The 14,909-nt window shown below is 39.1% G+C and overlaps 1 protein-coding gene across 9 annotated transcripts in view; it reads left to right on the top strand.

Annotated features, from left to right (window-relative positions):
• The window catches only part of LOC135098307 (prostaglandin G/H synthase 1-like), a 103,519-nt gene that overhangs the window by 48,133 nt on the left and 40,477 nt on the right, over nt 1-14,909 (top strand). For all 9 annotated transcript variants that reach the window (XM_064000592.1, XM_064000587.1, XM_064000590.1 and 6 more), the window contains exon 2: nt 12,467-12,583. In XM_064000592.1, the coding sequence (XP_063856662.1) occupies nt 12,467-12,583 (117 nt within the window). The remainder of the gene's footprint in view (nt 1-12,466; nt 12,584-14,909) is intronic.

Here is a 14,909-nt window from a genome sequence, read left to right on the forward strand (position 1 = left end):
CTGTACAAGAACTCGGCTTGCACACACACACAGCCGAGGAGTAACTTCCCTGGATATGGAGACTCCTATACTATGTAAGTAGGCCGGGGCATATGGCAAGTAATGACTCACTTATTTCCTTAAAGCAACTGACCCAACTAACTGTAATCTTGCCTTAGTCTCAGCCAGATATTATTGCCCATCTCAATACATCTGCTCTAAGTGCTGCATAGTGACTGACTGTGTGAAAATGTGCCAAAATGCTCCCACTTTGCTGCTATGTGGGAGGGGTTAGAGGAGGCAACAAGGAAGGGGGGGGAGTGGCAACATACATACATACATACATACATACATAAACCCACCTGCTTGCTTCTCTGTAACCTGTGTGGGTTTATATGAATAAGACATTTCACTTCTGAAAATGCTAATGATTAAACTAAGGGGACTAGATGAATACTGATTACTTTATTGTCAAGAGCAACTCTTCTACTAAATACTGGGTGAGACTTAAATTGAATGGACAAGGGGAAATAAGGAAATTTATGTGGGGAATATGAGTGATTGTACAGATAAATAATATACTAGAGCTTCAGGCTGCGTAGGCTATGTGTCAGAGACACATCCAAGTCTCATCCCCAGCCTCTCTCCCTCTTCCCTTCCATCATTATTCTTTTCTCATTCATACTTACTTCTTTCTTTGTTTTACATTGCCTTATATCACTGCACACAACAACTGATTCACCAAAAAATTGAAGCACTTACATCAGAAATTTTATTTTTAATGAATTTAACTTTCACTACCATCAAGTGTCATATCCAGAATTGCCATGCCCACTAAAATTTGAGGCTTCTACATTGAACACAACTACAATAAGCCATAAAATCTAACAATGTATTATATATCAAAAGAAGCAAAATTTAACATATGTCCTTGTTATATCAACAAACCTCAAAATAAGAATGTTCTTTTCATTAAATAACCTACGAACACTATACTCACTTCACTCCTCATCCAAACTGGCAGGTAAGAGTGGATAGTATTATTCTTCCTCAACCTGATAAAGAACATACATTGACTCAGCTGTTTTGATGCAATGGGTGGTGGTGAGGAAGACAGTGAGTAATGACAGAATGATTGTGATGCACCAGACCACAGGTGGGGACATGGGAGATGAAGAGGGAGATGGTGAGTGAGCACAGGATGAAGAATGAGGAGGGCCAGGTAGTAGTGATGATGGTGAGTGGTGAGGGGATGAATGTGATGGGCCAGGTAGTGATGAGGGAGAAGGATGAGGAGATGAAGGCAGGATGGCTGATAAAGGAATGGGGAGAACATGATTGTGATATGAAGGGCTGGGCAGTGGTGAACATGTGCATAATGGTGAAGCATATAGCAAGGAGAGGAAAGCTGATGTTGTGAGGAAAGCTGATGTGGTAAGAAAGGTTGTTGTGGAGAGAAAGGCTTGTGGAAAGGAGGGTTGTTGTGGTGAGGAAGGCTTGTGGAAAGGAAGGTTGTTGTGGTGAGGAAGGTTGTTGTGGTGAGGAGTATTCTTGGGGAGAGGAAGGTTGTTTTGGTAAGGATGGTTGTTGTGGAGAGGAAGGTTGTTATGGAGAGGAGGGTTGTTGTGGCGAGGAAGGTTGTTGTGGTGAGAAAGGTTGCTGTGGTGAGGAAAGGTGGCATCACACAGGGCAAACTCCTCCCAACATGTTGGCTGTTTTTGTTGGTGATACCACGAACCCAATAAGTTTGGCATCTCACAGGGACAGGACTCTTGTTTTGATACCTGGTCATTCCATAACAACAAACCCGAATTAGTGTCTCTTCAGCCACTTTATTTTCCCTTAATCATTCCAAAATTATATGTTAATATATATGAATGCATGTTTTTTTGAATGGCTTTCAATATGATGATGGAACAACAACACTGCATATCTTTCAATCCACTTGGCAACACATACAGGCCATGCAGCACTGTCTCCACACACTGTGCCCTGCTGGCCATGGTCAGATCTGGTCAGATCACTCAGGAGTTGAGGTGGCAACAGAGAGAGCAGGTACAGCCAACAGCCCAAGTATCAATTTGAATGGTCTGAATCCACTACAGCTGTTAATTTGTGCCAAGCTTTCACTTAGCACAGGACTCCATTATGACACATCTTGCTAACTGTGGTTGTCAAATAAGGACTATAAATAAATTAACATGAGGCAATCAAATCACAATCATACAATCACATAAGTATTTCAATTTTTGTGTTTTTGTTTTGTAGTTGCCAATTTGTCTCATAAAGTACAATAGTTCACTCGTATATTTGTTTATATTTATAGCTTATAATGGCAGTCATTTAACTACAAATACAACACATCCAGCAACATAACTGTTTTCTATTCTCTCCAATAACAGAAAATGAGCAACAAGACATTGTTTGCTGCTTGTTTTGCCCAATCACCAACAAAAATGACAAACATTTGGGGAGAAATTTGCCCTGTGTGATGTCACCTGAAGGTTTTTTTGGTAAGGAAAATTGTTGCAGTAAGGAAGGCTGTTTTGGTGAGGAAGACTGTTGTAGTGAGGAGTGGTATGAGGTCAAGACTCAAGTCAGGGAGTACACACACACACACACACACACACACACACACACACTTGCTCTCTCTCTCTCTCTCTCTCTCTCTCTCTCTCTCTCTCTCTCTCTCTCTCTCTCTCTCTCTCTCTCTCTCTCTCTCTCTTTACAATATCCAGTGGAGGAAACAGTGAGGAAAGCAAAAGAGATGGAAGGAAGAGAGGAAAAAGGAGAGCAAAGAGGAAGAGAAAACAGTGTTTGAAAGGGAGGGAGCTGGCAGAGACTATATGTATGTATGTAATCACAACTTGAGACGAGTGATGTGCCAAACACATCAATACTAAAATTTTTCTGCCTTTTTTTCTGTTAATTCATGCCAGTTATTACCTTCTAAAGTTCACTTTGAGTGTATATATACAAACACATTTACACTCCAACATAACATTTTGAGATAATCAAGCTCTCATACATATGGTCTGCATTCTGAGAGCCCTACACCATACCTGAGAAGCAATTACATGTAATGGAGCTGAAGTGACCCAGAACGCTGCAGACACATTCTCAAATACATCAGAGGTGGCAATAGGACTCAGTATACATGTCCTCATGTTAAAGGGGTTAAATAAATTTTCTGATGCACTTGTGTGTCAGTGCTGTTTCGCATGAAGAAATTTTGATGCACATGTATGTTCAGTGTGTGAAAGGATCAATTTGACTGTTGTTGTGGTGAAGAATTGTTCCCATCATCAAAATTACTCCCTTGCTCCATTTTTATCTGAACATATTCCACGGACAGCAACAGTTACTTGTCAATATAACTCCAAATATATGTTGATGATATGTAAAATCTATACACTCGCACAAAGAGTGTTCTGTTACCACTTATTACTCTTGTTTTCTTGCTGTATTTCTATTCTAACATACTACAAAGACAACAGAGCAATAGCAAATTGTCAGTGTAACTCCCTATATATGGTGAAAATATGTTGAAATTAATTTGTCCACATGTTTAAAAAAATTGAGAAAACAAACGTTCCCTGACTCATGAACATCTGGAGGTACAAATGAAAGGCTCATGAGAAATCCTGAGTCACCTGTAGCATCAAGATCAAGAAGTATCATATTGTTTACACTGTGCCTCACCACTACATCACACTGACAGAATAAACAATCACAATGCTAGGTTGTATGGCCAGCATAAGTGCTTCCAGTGTTTTCAATACCCTGAGTTTCATGATCCTCAAGTTTAGTGCTGTGGCTTAGGAAGAAAGCAAACACAAAACTCTTGAGGTTAATGTACATCCAAAATAACAACTTACAAATGGACAACTGAAACCTAACTTGCTTGTAAGTGGGAGCCTCTGTACAAGCAGATGAAAGCATGCCAGATTAAAGAAAGTTCCACATTAAATGATGCTGGAGTATTGATAGTCAACCTGTATTTTACTTAAGCACTACAAGGTATCCTTTTTTACTTTCTTATATTCTTTATCATTTCAAATATTTGTTATAGGCTGTACACAAGAATAAGTATACATTTCTCCATTATCTTTAATTGGCACACTTGCATTTTTGTTTTTTTCTCTCTCCATATTTCACTTTTAATTTTCACTCCCAATTTCATCATTACTTCTCCACCTTCTGCAACACTCCTATCCTTTTTTTCGACATGTCATAATCGCTATCTATCATATGTCAGTCCAATTTACTCAATCCTGAATACAGTGTTCCCCCACATATTTGTGATTCGGTATTCGAGGTTTTGCATATTCGCGGATTTTTTTCTGACCTAGCCTAACTAATGGAAAGGTTTCAGAGCTGCCAGATGTCACCACCAGGCCAGTCTTTCAGCCCAAACAGTCTGGATTATTCTTTCAGTTATCGTAAATTACAGGAACCCTCAATATAATGAACACATATGGAGAGAAGGTGGGTAGCTAAAGATGAAAATTTGATACACAGAGAGTTTACATTATAAGAAAAGGATAGTCTGAGGATGTTCACTATAGAATGACAGTTGAATGTCATTGAAGAAGAGGGGATTGTTCTCTGGAAGGTTGTGTTGAGTTGACAGACAGAGGAATTGAGTTTTTGAGGCATTGAACAATACCAAGCTTGCTCTGCCCCAACCAGAAATTTTAGAGAGATCAAAAGTCAGGCATTTTGTGGCTTCCCTGCGTGAACTATTTACTTCCTGAAGGGTTGGACATCTACAAAAAGACATGGAAAAGTGCAGGATGGTATCATCAACGAAGGAGTTGATAGGACAAGAAGTTTGGTTTAGATCATTGATGAATAATAGGAAGAGAGTGGGTGACAGGACAGAACCCTGAGGAACACCACTGTCAATAGATTTAGGAAAAGAACTGTGACTATCTACCACAGCAGCAATAGAACAGTCAGAAAGGAAACTTGAGATGAAGTTACAGAGAGAAGGATAGAAGCCATAGGAGGGTAGTTTGAAAATCAAAGTTTTTTGCCAGACTCTTTCAAAAGCTTTTGATATGTCTAAGGCAACAGCAAAAGTTTCACCAGAATTTCTAAAACAAGATGACCAAGACTCAGTAAGGAAAGACCAGAAGATCACCAATAAAGTGGCCTTGACGGAATCCATACTGGCGATCAGATAGAAGGTTGTGAAGTGATAGATGTATAAGAATCTTCCTGTTGAGGATAGATTCAAAAACTTTAGACAGGCAGGAAATTAAAGCAATAGGATGGTAATTTGAGGGATTAGAATGGTCATCCATTTTAGGAACAGGTTGAATGTAGGCAAACTTCCAGCAAGAAGGAAAGGTAGATGTTGACAGACAGAGTTGAAAGAGTTTCACTAGGCACTGTGCAAGCACAGAGGCACAGTTTCAGAGAACAATATAAGGGACCCCTTCAAGTCCATAAGCTTTCCAAGGGTTTAGGCCAGTGAGGGCATGGAAAACAACATTGCGAAGAATTTTAATAGGTAGCATTAAATAGTCAGAGGGTGGAGAGGGAGGAACAAGCCCAGAATCATCCAAGGTAGAGTTTTTAGCAAAGGTTTGAGCAAATAATTCAGCTTTACAGATAGATGTGATAACAGTGGTGCCATCTGGTTGAAATAAAGGATGCAAAGAAGGAGGAAAGTTTTGATGATGGTTTTTGCTAGATGCCAGAAGTCATGAGGCGAGTTAGATCTCGAAAGATTTTGACACTTTCATATATTAATGAATGAGCTTTTGGCTAGTTGGAGAACAGACTTGGCATGATTCTGGGCAGAAATATAAAATGCATGAGATTCTGGTGATGGAAGGTTTAAGTACCTTTTGTGGGCCACCTCTCTATCATGTATAGCACAAGAACAGGCTGTGTTAAACAAAGGTTTGGAAGATTTCAGTGAAGAAAAAGAGTGAGGAATGTGCACCTCCATGCCAGACACTATCACCTCTGTTATGCGCTCGACACACAGAGATGGGTCTCTCACGGAAGCAGTAGTCATTCCAAGGAAAATCAGCAAAATATCTCCTCAGGTCCCTCCATCTAGCAGAGCCAAAATGCCAGAGGCACCTCCACTTAGAGGGATCCTGAGAAGGGATTGGAGCAATAGAACAAGATACAGATATGATATTGTGATCAGAGGAGCGCAACAGAGAAAAGAGGGTAACAGCATAAGCAGAATGATTAGAGGTTTGGAAAAGATCAAGAAAGTTGGGGCTGTCTCCAAGGCAGTCAGGAATATGAGTAGGGTGTTGCACCAATTGCTCTAGGTCATGGAGGACAGTGAAGTTGAAGGCTAGTTCACCAGGATGGTCAGTAAAGGGAGATGAAAGCCAAAGCTGGTAGTGAACATTGAAGTCTCCAAGAATGGAGATCTCTGCAAAAGGGAAGAGAGTCAGAATGTGCCCCACTTTGAAAGTTAAGAAGTCAAAGAATTTCTAATAGTCAGAGGAGTTAGGTGAGAGGTATACAGCATGGATAAATTTAGTTTGAGAGTGATTCTGTAATTGTAGCCAGATGGTGGAAAACTCAGAAGATTCAAGAGCATGGGCACAAGAGCAGGTTAAGTCATTGCACACAATATCCAACTTTGGATTGAAAATGAGGATAGAGAAAGTAGGAGGGAACAGAAAAGGGGCTACTGTCAGTTGCCTCAGACACCTGAGTTTCAGTGAGGAAGAGAAGATGAGGTTTAGAAGAGGAGAGATGGTATTGTACTGATTGAAAATTAGATCTAAGACCACAAATGTTGCAGAAGAAAATGAAGACAAGTTAAGGGGGGGTGTCAAGACACCTGGGGACATTTGTGTTCCCCTCCCAAGGTTTGGACTCTAAGGCTGGTGTAGGAGTCACCATGATAATTTAGAATTTTGAGTGAATGGTGTGTGTGTAATTAGGTGCTTGTAGTTTTGTGTGAAGGAAAAGAGTTGTCTTTAGAGGGCAGGCTGTGACTGTCCCCCTGTGTTGTGAGAGACAAAAGGAAACGTTCAGTGAGGTCACAGCTGGGTTTAATGATAACTTCAAGTTCAAAGATATATTATTTACACCTGGACAAAAGGTACTTTGCTTTGCCTCATAATTTAGTCATTAGTAAAAGTGGCAATGTCCACATGATTATTATCAGAAGCCAGAAAAACAAGACTTGATGTGATTTGTTCTATTTCCCTTGTTTCTTGTATCTATTACCACTATTAAACACATTCTGTGCCTACAGCAGCAGTCTGCAATGATTCATTACCATTCAGTTTGATCATCAGACCTATCAACCGTTTTCCTTGTGATATGTTTCTTTAGATAAGTTTCCAGTAGAGGCTGCTCACCCACTAATATGGCTGTTACCAACAACTTCAACAAGTGTCATCCTCTATAGTCCACCTCCAGACTTAGATCACCCAAATCATGATCTGCATCACTCAGATCAGGGTAAATCTAGATCAAGATGGTAAATACAACACAGGTTGCATGACCAGATCAGTGATCTGAAATGGATCATGGTAAATAGAAGATACCTTAAATCTTACTAAATCATCTTTTCCTCATGACCTCTGGCATCAAGCTGAAAATCATTCCAACAATTTCTCTTCTTTATCTCTCTCTCAGCTACTTCATCTAGATGGCACCAATGCCTTCTCTTGTTTCTCTTTCTGACTGGTACTAGCAACTCAACAGTGCATGATTCTGGGCTTCCTTCTCCTTCACCTCCTACCTCGTACTCTCTTATGTCTGTCACTGAAATTCTTTGTGATTACTATCGGTATTCCCCTTGGCCTTGATACTCTTATTCTTATTGGCCTGATGGTGTCTGTCCTATTCTTCTTCATAACTGTGCTTCTGAGCTTGCGCCTTACCTAGTCAAACTTTCACATCTTTTTCCATCCACATCCATCTTTCCTCCTTGCTGGAAGTTGCCTACATTCAACCTAGTAAGCTTAAGAAGGGTGATCACCGCAAGCCCTTAAATAACTGACCTATTGGATTGATTTTACACTTTTTTTTTACTTTTAAATATATTCGCAAGAAAATAATTAAGCATCTGTCTGCTTAATGTCTTCCTTCTAGTCATAGATATAGATTTTGCAAAGGACATTCCACTGACAGTCTTCTTATTTTCCTTACTGAATCTTGGTCATTCTCTCAGTAATTTTGGTGAAACCTTTGCTCTTACTTTAGATATATCAAAATTCTTTAATGAAGTCTAGCATGAAGTTTTAATTTTTAAGCAAGGAATCAAAAGCTTTTCATCCTATCAACTCCTCTCCTCTAACTGACTGTCTTCAACTTCTCTCTCATTGCTGCAATGTTGCATCTCTTGCTATCTTCTACTGCTGTTTTCATGCTAACTGCTCTCCTGATCTTGCTAACTGCATTCCTCTCCTCCTATTGTGGCCTTGCTGTGCAAGACTTTCTTCTTTCTCTTATCCCTATTCTGTCCACCTCTTTAATGTGAGAGTTAATCAGTATTCTCAGTCATTCATCCCTTTCTCAGGTAAACTTTGGAACTCCCTGCCTGCTTTTGTATTTCCTCCTTCCTATAATTTAAACTCTCAAGAGGAAGGTTTCCAAGATATTTATCCTTTAAATTTTGATGACCAGTTTGAACTCTCTTTGGGGGACTGGCACCTCATTGGGCCTTCTTCTTCTTCTTCTTCTTCTTTGGCCAGTGCCCCTCCTACCTAAATAAAAAAAAAAAATAAAGAAATAAATAAAAATCTTGTAAAAACTCTATCCTCTCTGCACTTACATTTCAACCTTCTCTTCCAGTTGTAATATTGCTGAGATAATAGAGGCAGTCTTTGTTTTTCTACACTCATCTAAAGTAGGGGAGGGTAGACCTTGTGTTGTCCAGTGGCTCAAAAACTAAATTCCTTCATCTATCCACTCAACATATTATTCAGACTGCTGTCTTTTTTTTTTAGTGACACTCAACTATTCCTCTTTTCTACATTGAACATAGTTGGACTGCCTTTTTCCAAAAATCTCAACTTGAAATTTCACATCTTTCACACCTTCAAAAACACCTTCAAAACAGCTTCCATGAATTTCAGTGTCATGTGTCGTTTTAGCCAATTATTCTCATCCTTCCTGCTGCTAACTCTCCATTGGGACCCTATTCATCACTGTATTATGTGAGGCTGCCATGTATGGGGATGATCAAGTCATGCAAGTGTATTAAACAAGATAGGTGGATTGAGTCTGCAGTTTTTCACCTTATTAACTCCCTTCATTTAACTGTCTTGAATCTCACTGCTGCAGTTTTGCATTTTGTCCTATCTTCTATTGATATTTCAATATTTACTGCTTTTCTGAACCTGCTAACTACTGTATATGCCTTATCCCTGCTAAAATAATGCCTATCATCATTTAAAAAATGTGTTTGTAATTGAAGAGTTTATAATGATGTTGCAATTGTGTGAAAATAATAATTTTTAAGTGCTACTCGTTCATTTGAAGGAATTACTTAGCATTGAAATAAGTCAACTAGTCTCTCTTTTTGTATGGTGACACCAGCAAAACCAGATGCACATGGGATAGCCATTACCTATCTCGTTTCTTGGCTGGAGAAGAGGAACAAAGAGGAAAATTATTAATGACAAGGAAAAAATACATTACTTGTGCCCAACGTGTTGAATTAGCTGATGCAATTTAGGGTTTCATTGAAAACACCAATTTATGACAGTAGGAACTGGTATTCTTATATTCAAAACCTCTTTACTAACAATGTCTTATCAGAAGGTGAAGGTGATGGCTTCACAGAAACAGTAGCTGGCATTAGTGCAGTTTTCAGTTTGAGTATATCTGATTAGGAAGAGATTAAAAAATCTACATGTATGAACCAGTGTATTACAGTAAACCCTCAATAAACCAAACTAATTGGGAGGAGATACCTGATGGTTTATCAGAAAATTTTATTTATAAGATGGTCAAAATAGCACCTTGTAAACTGACTGAGGGTCGGTTTATACGGTGACGCGTTCAGTAATATGTATGTTGAAAATGGGTGGCTTCTTTTCGTACATTTTTTTACAGTAGATCTTTAGTGGTATACTACTTGCTATACTGTAATATAGATAATAAGATTGATCAATTAAAAGTATTTTTGACTGTTACACTCACTAAACAAGGAAGAGATACTGTGTTGCTGTGTTGGGAATGTTGCTGTGAGACGAAGGGGAGGAAGCCAAGTGACACACATACCACCACACTACACCAGAGCTCACCACCACCACCACCACCACCACCACCACCACCACCACCACCACCACTGTAATGTATTACACTATGCTGTACTGAACAGTAGTTGTTCAACACTTAATACTACATTAAACACACTAATGTTATCTTAACACTACACTTAACACTAAACACTTAAACCTACATAACTTTACACTGTGCACTTTCTTTACTTATCATTGTCATCAAAGGAGTGAAAATTTGTTATGGTAGTTCTGATGTAACCTGTGGTGAGTATGAGAAAGTACTGAGTAAGCTCATTGAGGATGCTGGAGCAACTGACACATTGTCTCTGAATCTTGCTTCTGCTTCTTTCTAGCTGGAAGATCAGGTGATGGAGTAGCCTTGAAGTATTTGGAGATTTTCTACTGGACTTTTCTGGCCTGCTGTTGTTTCATTAAAAAGCTGTGAACTATGTGGAACATCTCATAACTCTCAACCAGAGGTCCACCAACTTTTGTCAGCTAGGGCCAGCAGTGTGTCATTTGCATCAATCACTGCTGCAGTTGACAGTCCACCTTCGCTTCTTCCTGTTCCGCAAGTCAGTTGGGTGAAGTCAACTTTTGCACAATTTCATCTTCTGTTTGATGGCAACCATGCAAGTCAGCTTCCTTTTCTACCCAATCCTCCATCTCCTCTATGAGAATAGAACCCTGTCCAGCTGCAGCCAACATTTCAGCTGCCCTTGGTGCCTTGAACCCCTCCAAATCATGAAGCTGAGCTGGAGTTTGGGGTTTTCAAAAGTTTGCACCAGGCATTCTTAAGTGTGGAGAAAGGCACTGCTTTCCATGCCTATTCCCAGTTATAAATCTCGTCCTTGATGTTATATTTCTTGAAATTGTACAATGTTTTCCTCCACATGTTGTTTTCATAGCCTACTTCATCTATTCCATCCTCCATGCCGACGAGGCACTTCTACAGGTAGAGATTGTGGTAGACTCATTTCTCACTCTTGATAATCCCTGGTCTATAGGTTGAATCAGGGCAGTCGTGTTTGGTGGCAGGAACAAAACTCATTTTTTTCATCTTTGCTGCAGAGCTTTGCTGATGATGGATGTGCTGGAGAAGTGTTCATTAGCAGTACAGTCTTGACCCTGTCAATGCCAATGCCATACATTTTTTGATGTTGACAGCTGGCTCAAAAATATTGTGGAACCAATCACCCATAGTATCCTGAGTAAACCATGCTGAAGCACTGGTGCAGAATGCTACAGGTATTAAATTCTTAAGTGCCCTTGGCTTAGCACTGAACAACAACAGACTTCGGTCCAGTTCTGTTTATATTGCTGGAAGCCTAGGTGTTCCTGGGCAGAGACTTCCAATATAACCCAGTTTCATCTGCATTGTACATTTGAAAGTCTTGGTAACACTCCATTTCCCTCAACTTGTGAGACCTGTTCACAAATGGATCCACAATACTGGCATCAGCGCTAAGCAGCTCCCCAGTGATGGCTTTGTTTACAATGTCATGGCACCGTCAAAACTGCCACAGCCAACCATCACTACACTTCAAGTTGGTGTGGCCAAGATGCTTAGCAAGTCTCTGTGCAGCATGTTGTATATCCAAGCCATGGACAGGTACACCTGCTCTCTCCTGGGTATACCATTTATTAGCTTCAGCAAGGTTATCCATGGGAAGCTGTCTGTTCTGGTACACCTCCTTACTTTTCTTCCCACTTTCCATCTCCCTTTGTCTTCCTGGCCTTGATAATATCATGAAGTGTTGTTTTCTTCAGGCCATACTTGTCCATCAGTTGAGCATGTGACATGTCCCTCTCATGGTCCTGGATTATCTCAAACTTCTGATGCACAGAGAGAATCTTTTCTCCCTTTCTCCATGAAGCATGAGACGGTGATGGAGTCTTACAAGATGTGGTGGGAGTTTGGGAAGACATTGTAGATGTATGTGTCACTGTGAGTGAGAGAGAGCACATTAGCGAGGTACCACACTCTGTGATAACCAGCCACACACTGAGCTGTGTTCAGTCAGCCCAGCCTAGGCCTGCGCCAGTAGTCAGCTTACCCAAGGGATATGCACAGCGTCACTGGCATGTTTGGTCAACTTTCAAACTTGTCGAATAAACCAAACATATGGTCAGTTTACTGAGGGAAGTTTGATTGGCACAAAGGGATCAGTTTACCAGAAATTCAATTTATTGAGGGTTTATTGTTGTGATTTTTTTTTTATTTATGTATTTATTGATTTTTTTATTTTGTTTTCCTGCAGATGATGATAAGTGCAAATCGCAAGCACGAGGATCCTTACAGCCTAGAAATTCACAATGCACCACCAACTCTGGACACAATGGCTCGTCTTGAGCGCTACATCCCACCCCTGTACAAGGTAATGTGTGTCCTTTGCTTCAAGGGAAAATGTTAACTTTAAAAAAGAGACCTGAAGGAATTGCTTCTCAAATAAGGTGGTAGATGAATCAAGTTGTTAGTGCTGAGTCATTAGGGAGCTTCTAAAAGAAGATAAGACAAATTTATAGATGAGGTAGGAAGATATATTTCATACAAGGACAGCTACATGTGGCCCTGATGGCTGCTTGCAGCTACTCATATTTTTTTTCTTTTTTTTTATGCGCTTATGTTCTTACATAGATAAAAAAAAAAGTAAGTGGAATTAAGGGAGAAGAAAGAACGTGTCATAGAGTGTTTCCCCTGTTTGCGAGTGTTACATTCCAAAGCCTCCCAGAAATAGCAAAAATCCACAAATATGGGAAACCACCCCTACAAGGCTCAAAAATAGCTATGTTTATAGTTTAAACCATAAAATATACATCTCATACTTATTAGGCACATTTAAAATTCACTTTAACAATAAAAACAATCATTATACTTATAGTGCATAATATTTTAATAAAAAATACTGTACACTGTAAAATGAAAGTGGACTGACTAAAGTAGTATGTACAGTAAACCGTTGATGTAACAAACCTATTTACTGAATTTTTGGGCTGCATGCTTTCCCCCACCCTCTCTGTAGCGTTTGTAACATTATTGTTATTACTGTTATTATTATTATTATTATTATTATTATTATTATTATTATTATTATTATTATTATTATTATCATTATTATTATCATTTTAAATAAAAGATATTATCGCATTAATTCATCTTAATTCTATGATCCTGCCTCCATTTTATCACACACACACACACACACACACACACACAGCTGGGGAGGAGGAGGAGGGGACATTGGCCAGTCTCTCTCTCTCTCTCTCTCTCTCTCTCTCTCTCTCTCTCTCTCTCTCTCTCTCTCTCTCTCTCTCTCTCTCTTCATATTATAAGTGCTAGCAATAACGGCCTTTTATTGGAAGCTTTAACAAATGAACATAAGGAATCCGTGTGAAGCCGAAGACCCAGTCAATGGTGGCATCTGAACGCATGAGTCGCCCAAACCTTTTCATATTCATATGAAAAACTTCATGAAGGAATATGTATGTGGTGCACTGAAAAAAAAATAAAAATAAATAAATAAATAAATAAATAAATAAATAAATAAAATAAAATAAAAATAAAATAAATAAATAAATAAATAAATAAATAAATAAATAAAAGTCAAAGATCAATTCATAGTTTTTTTTTTCTTTTTTATGCACATACCTTATACAACATAATTTCTATCTTGTTTCAAAACTCAAAGAATTTCAATAATATGCTATAGTAACTGTAATCCTAGATTATTGCATATTATTATTATTATTATTTTTTTTTTGTATTAGTGTTGTATTCATTAGGTAAGACCAGGTAAGTTGAGAGGATGACCAGCAAAATAAGTTGTAATCTTCAGTCTTGCCAATAAATAATTAGCAGATCTCTGACAGCCCTGGATTGATTGATTGATTGACTGATACATTTATTGTTGCATTAATAATGAAATACAACAAAGGAGGAGGACGGACCTTGCCACCCACCCCTTGGGCAAAGACTTTAGGGTAAAGTATCAAAAATATAAAAAAATATAGTATACATTACAAAAATATGAGTAAATAAATAAATACAGATATTGCACACCTTATTGCATAAATATCCTACAGTCCTGGAGCAAACGGCCCTGAAGTTGTCCCCTTTGAAATCCTGGATAAGAAGGACCTGGAGACGCGGGATACAAGAGGCTAGAGGGGACACAGCAGAATTAATATCAACAAAATACAACATAAAATCTCACTAGAAAGCAAAATTAATAATAAATACAAAAAACAAACTCATCTCGACATTTTGAGGTCGACGCCACAACGGTCAGATTCTGGAAGTGTAAGTGTAAAGTCTAATTCTTTCGCCCATATCTCCATCAGTTTCACCCGTCACGCGTTCCTGCTGCTTTTTAATGGTTGCCTGATGATTCCCTTCCCTGTGTTGAGGTGATGGGGGAGGAAATGGGGGAAATACACTGTTACCGTTTGTTTACATTTGTGGGAGGTGAAACATGCATTCTCTCTCTCTCTCTCTCTCTCTCTCTCTCTCTCTCTCAAAAGTCGTGAGGGATTGTGGGAAATTAGGAAGTGAAGGATAGAAGGTAAAACTTATGACCTTGAATATACTATCACTATCATGTGCTTTCAAGGCCATTCTCTCGTCACTATCAGACACCCACACCTCCCCCAGTCATCGTCACTCAGTCACCTCCCCTTGACTACTACTACTACTATTACTACTAC

Source organism: Scylla paramamosain, unplaced genomic scaffold (assembly GCF_035594125.1).
Source record: "Scylla paramamosain isolate STU-SP2022 unplaced genomic scaffold, ASM3559412v1 Contig54, whole genome shotgun sequence".
Classification (NCBI taxonomy): Eukaryota; Metazoa; Arthropoda; class Malacostraca; order Decapoda; family Portunidae; genus Scylla; species Scylla paramamosain.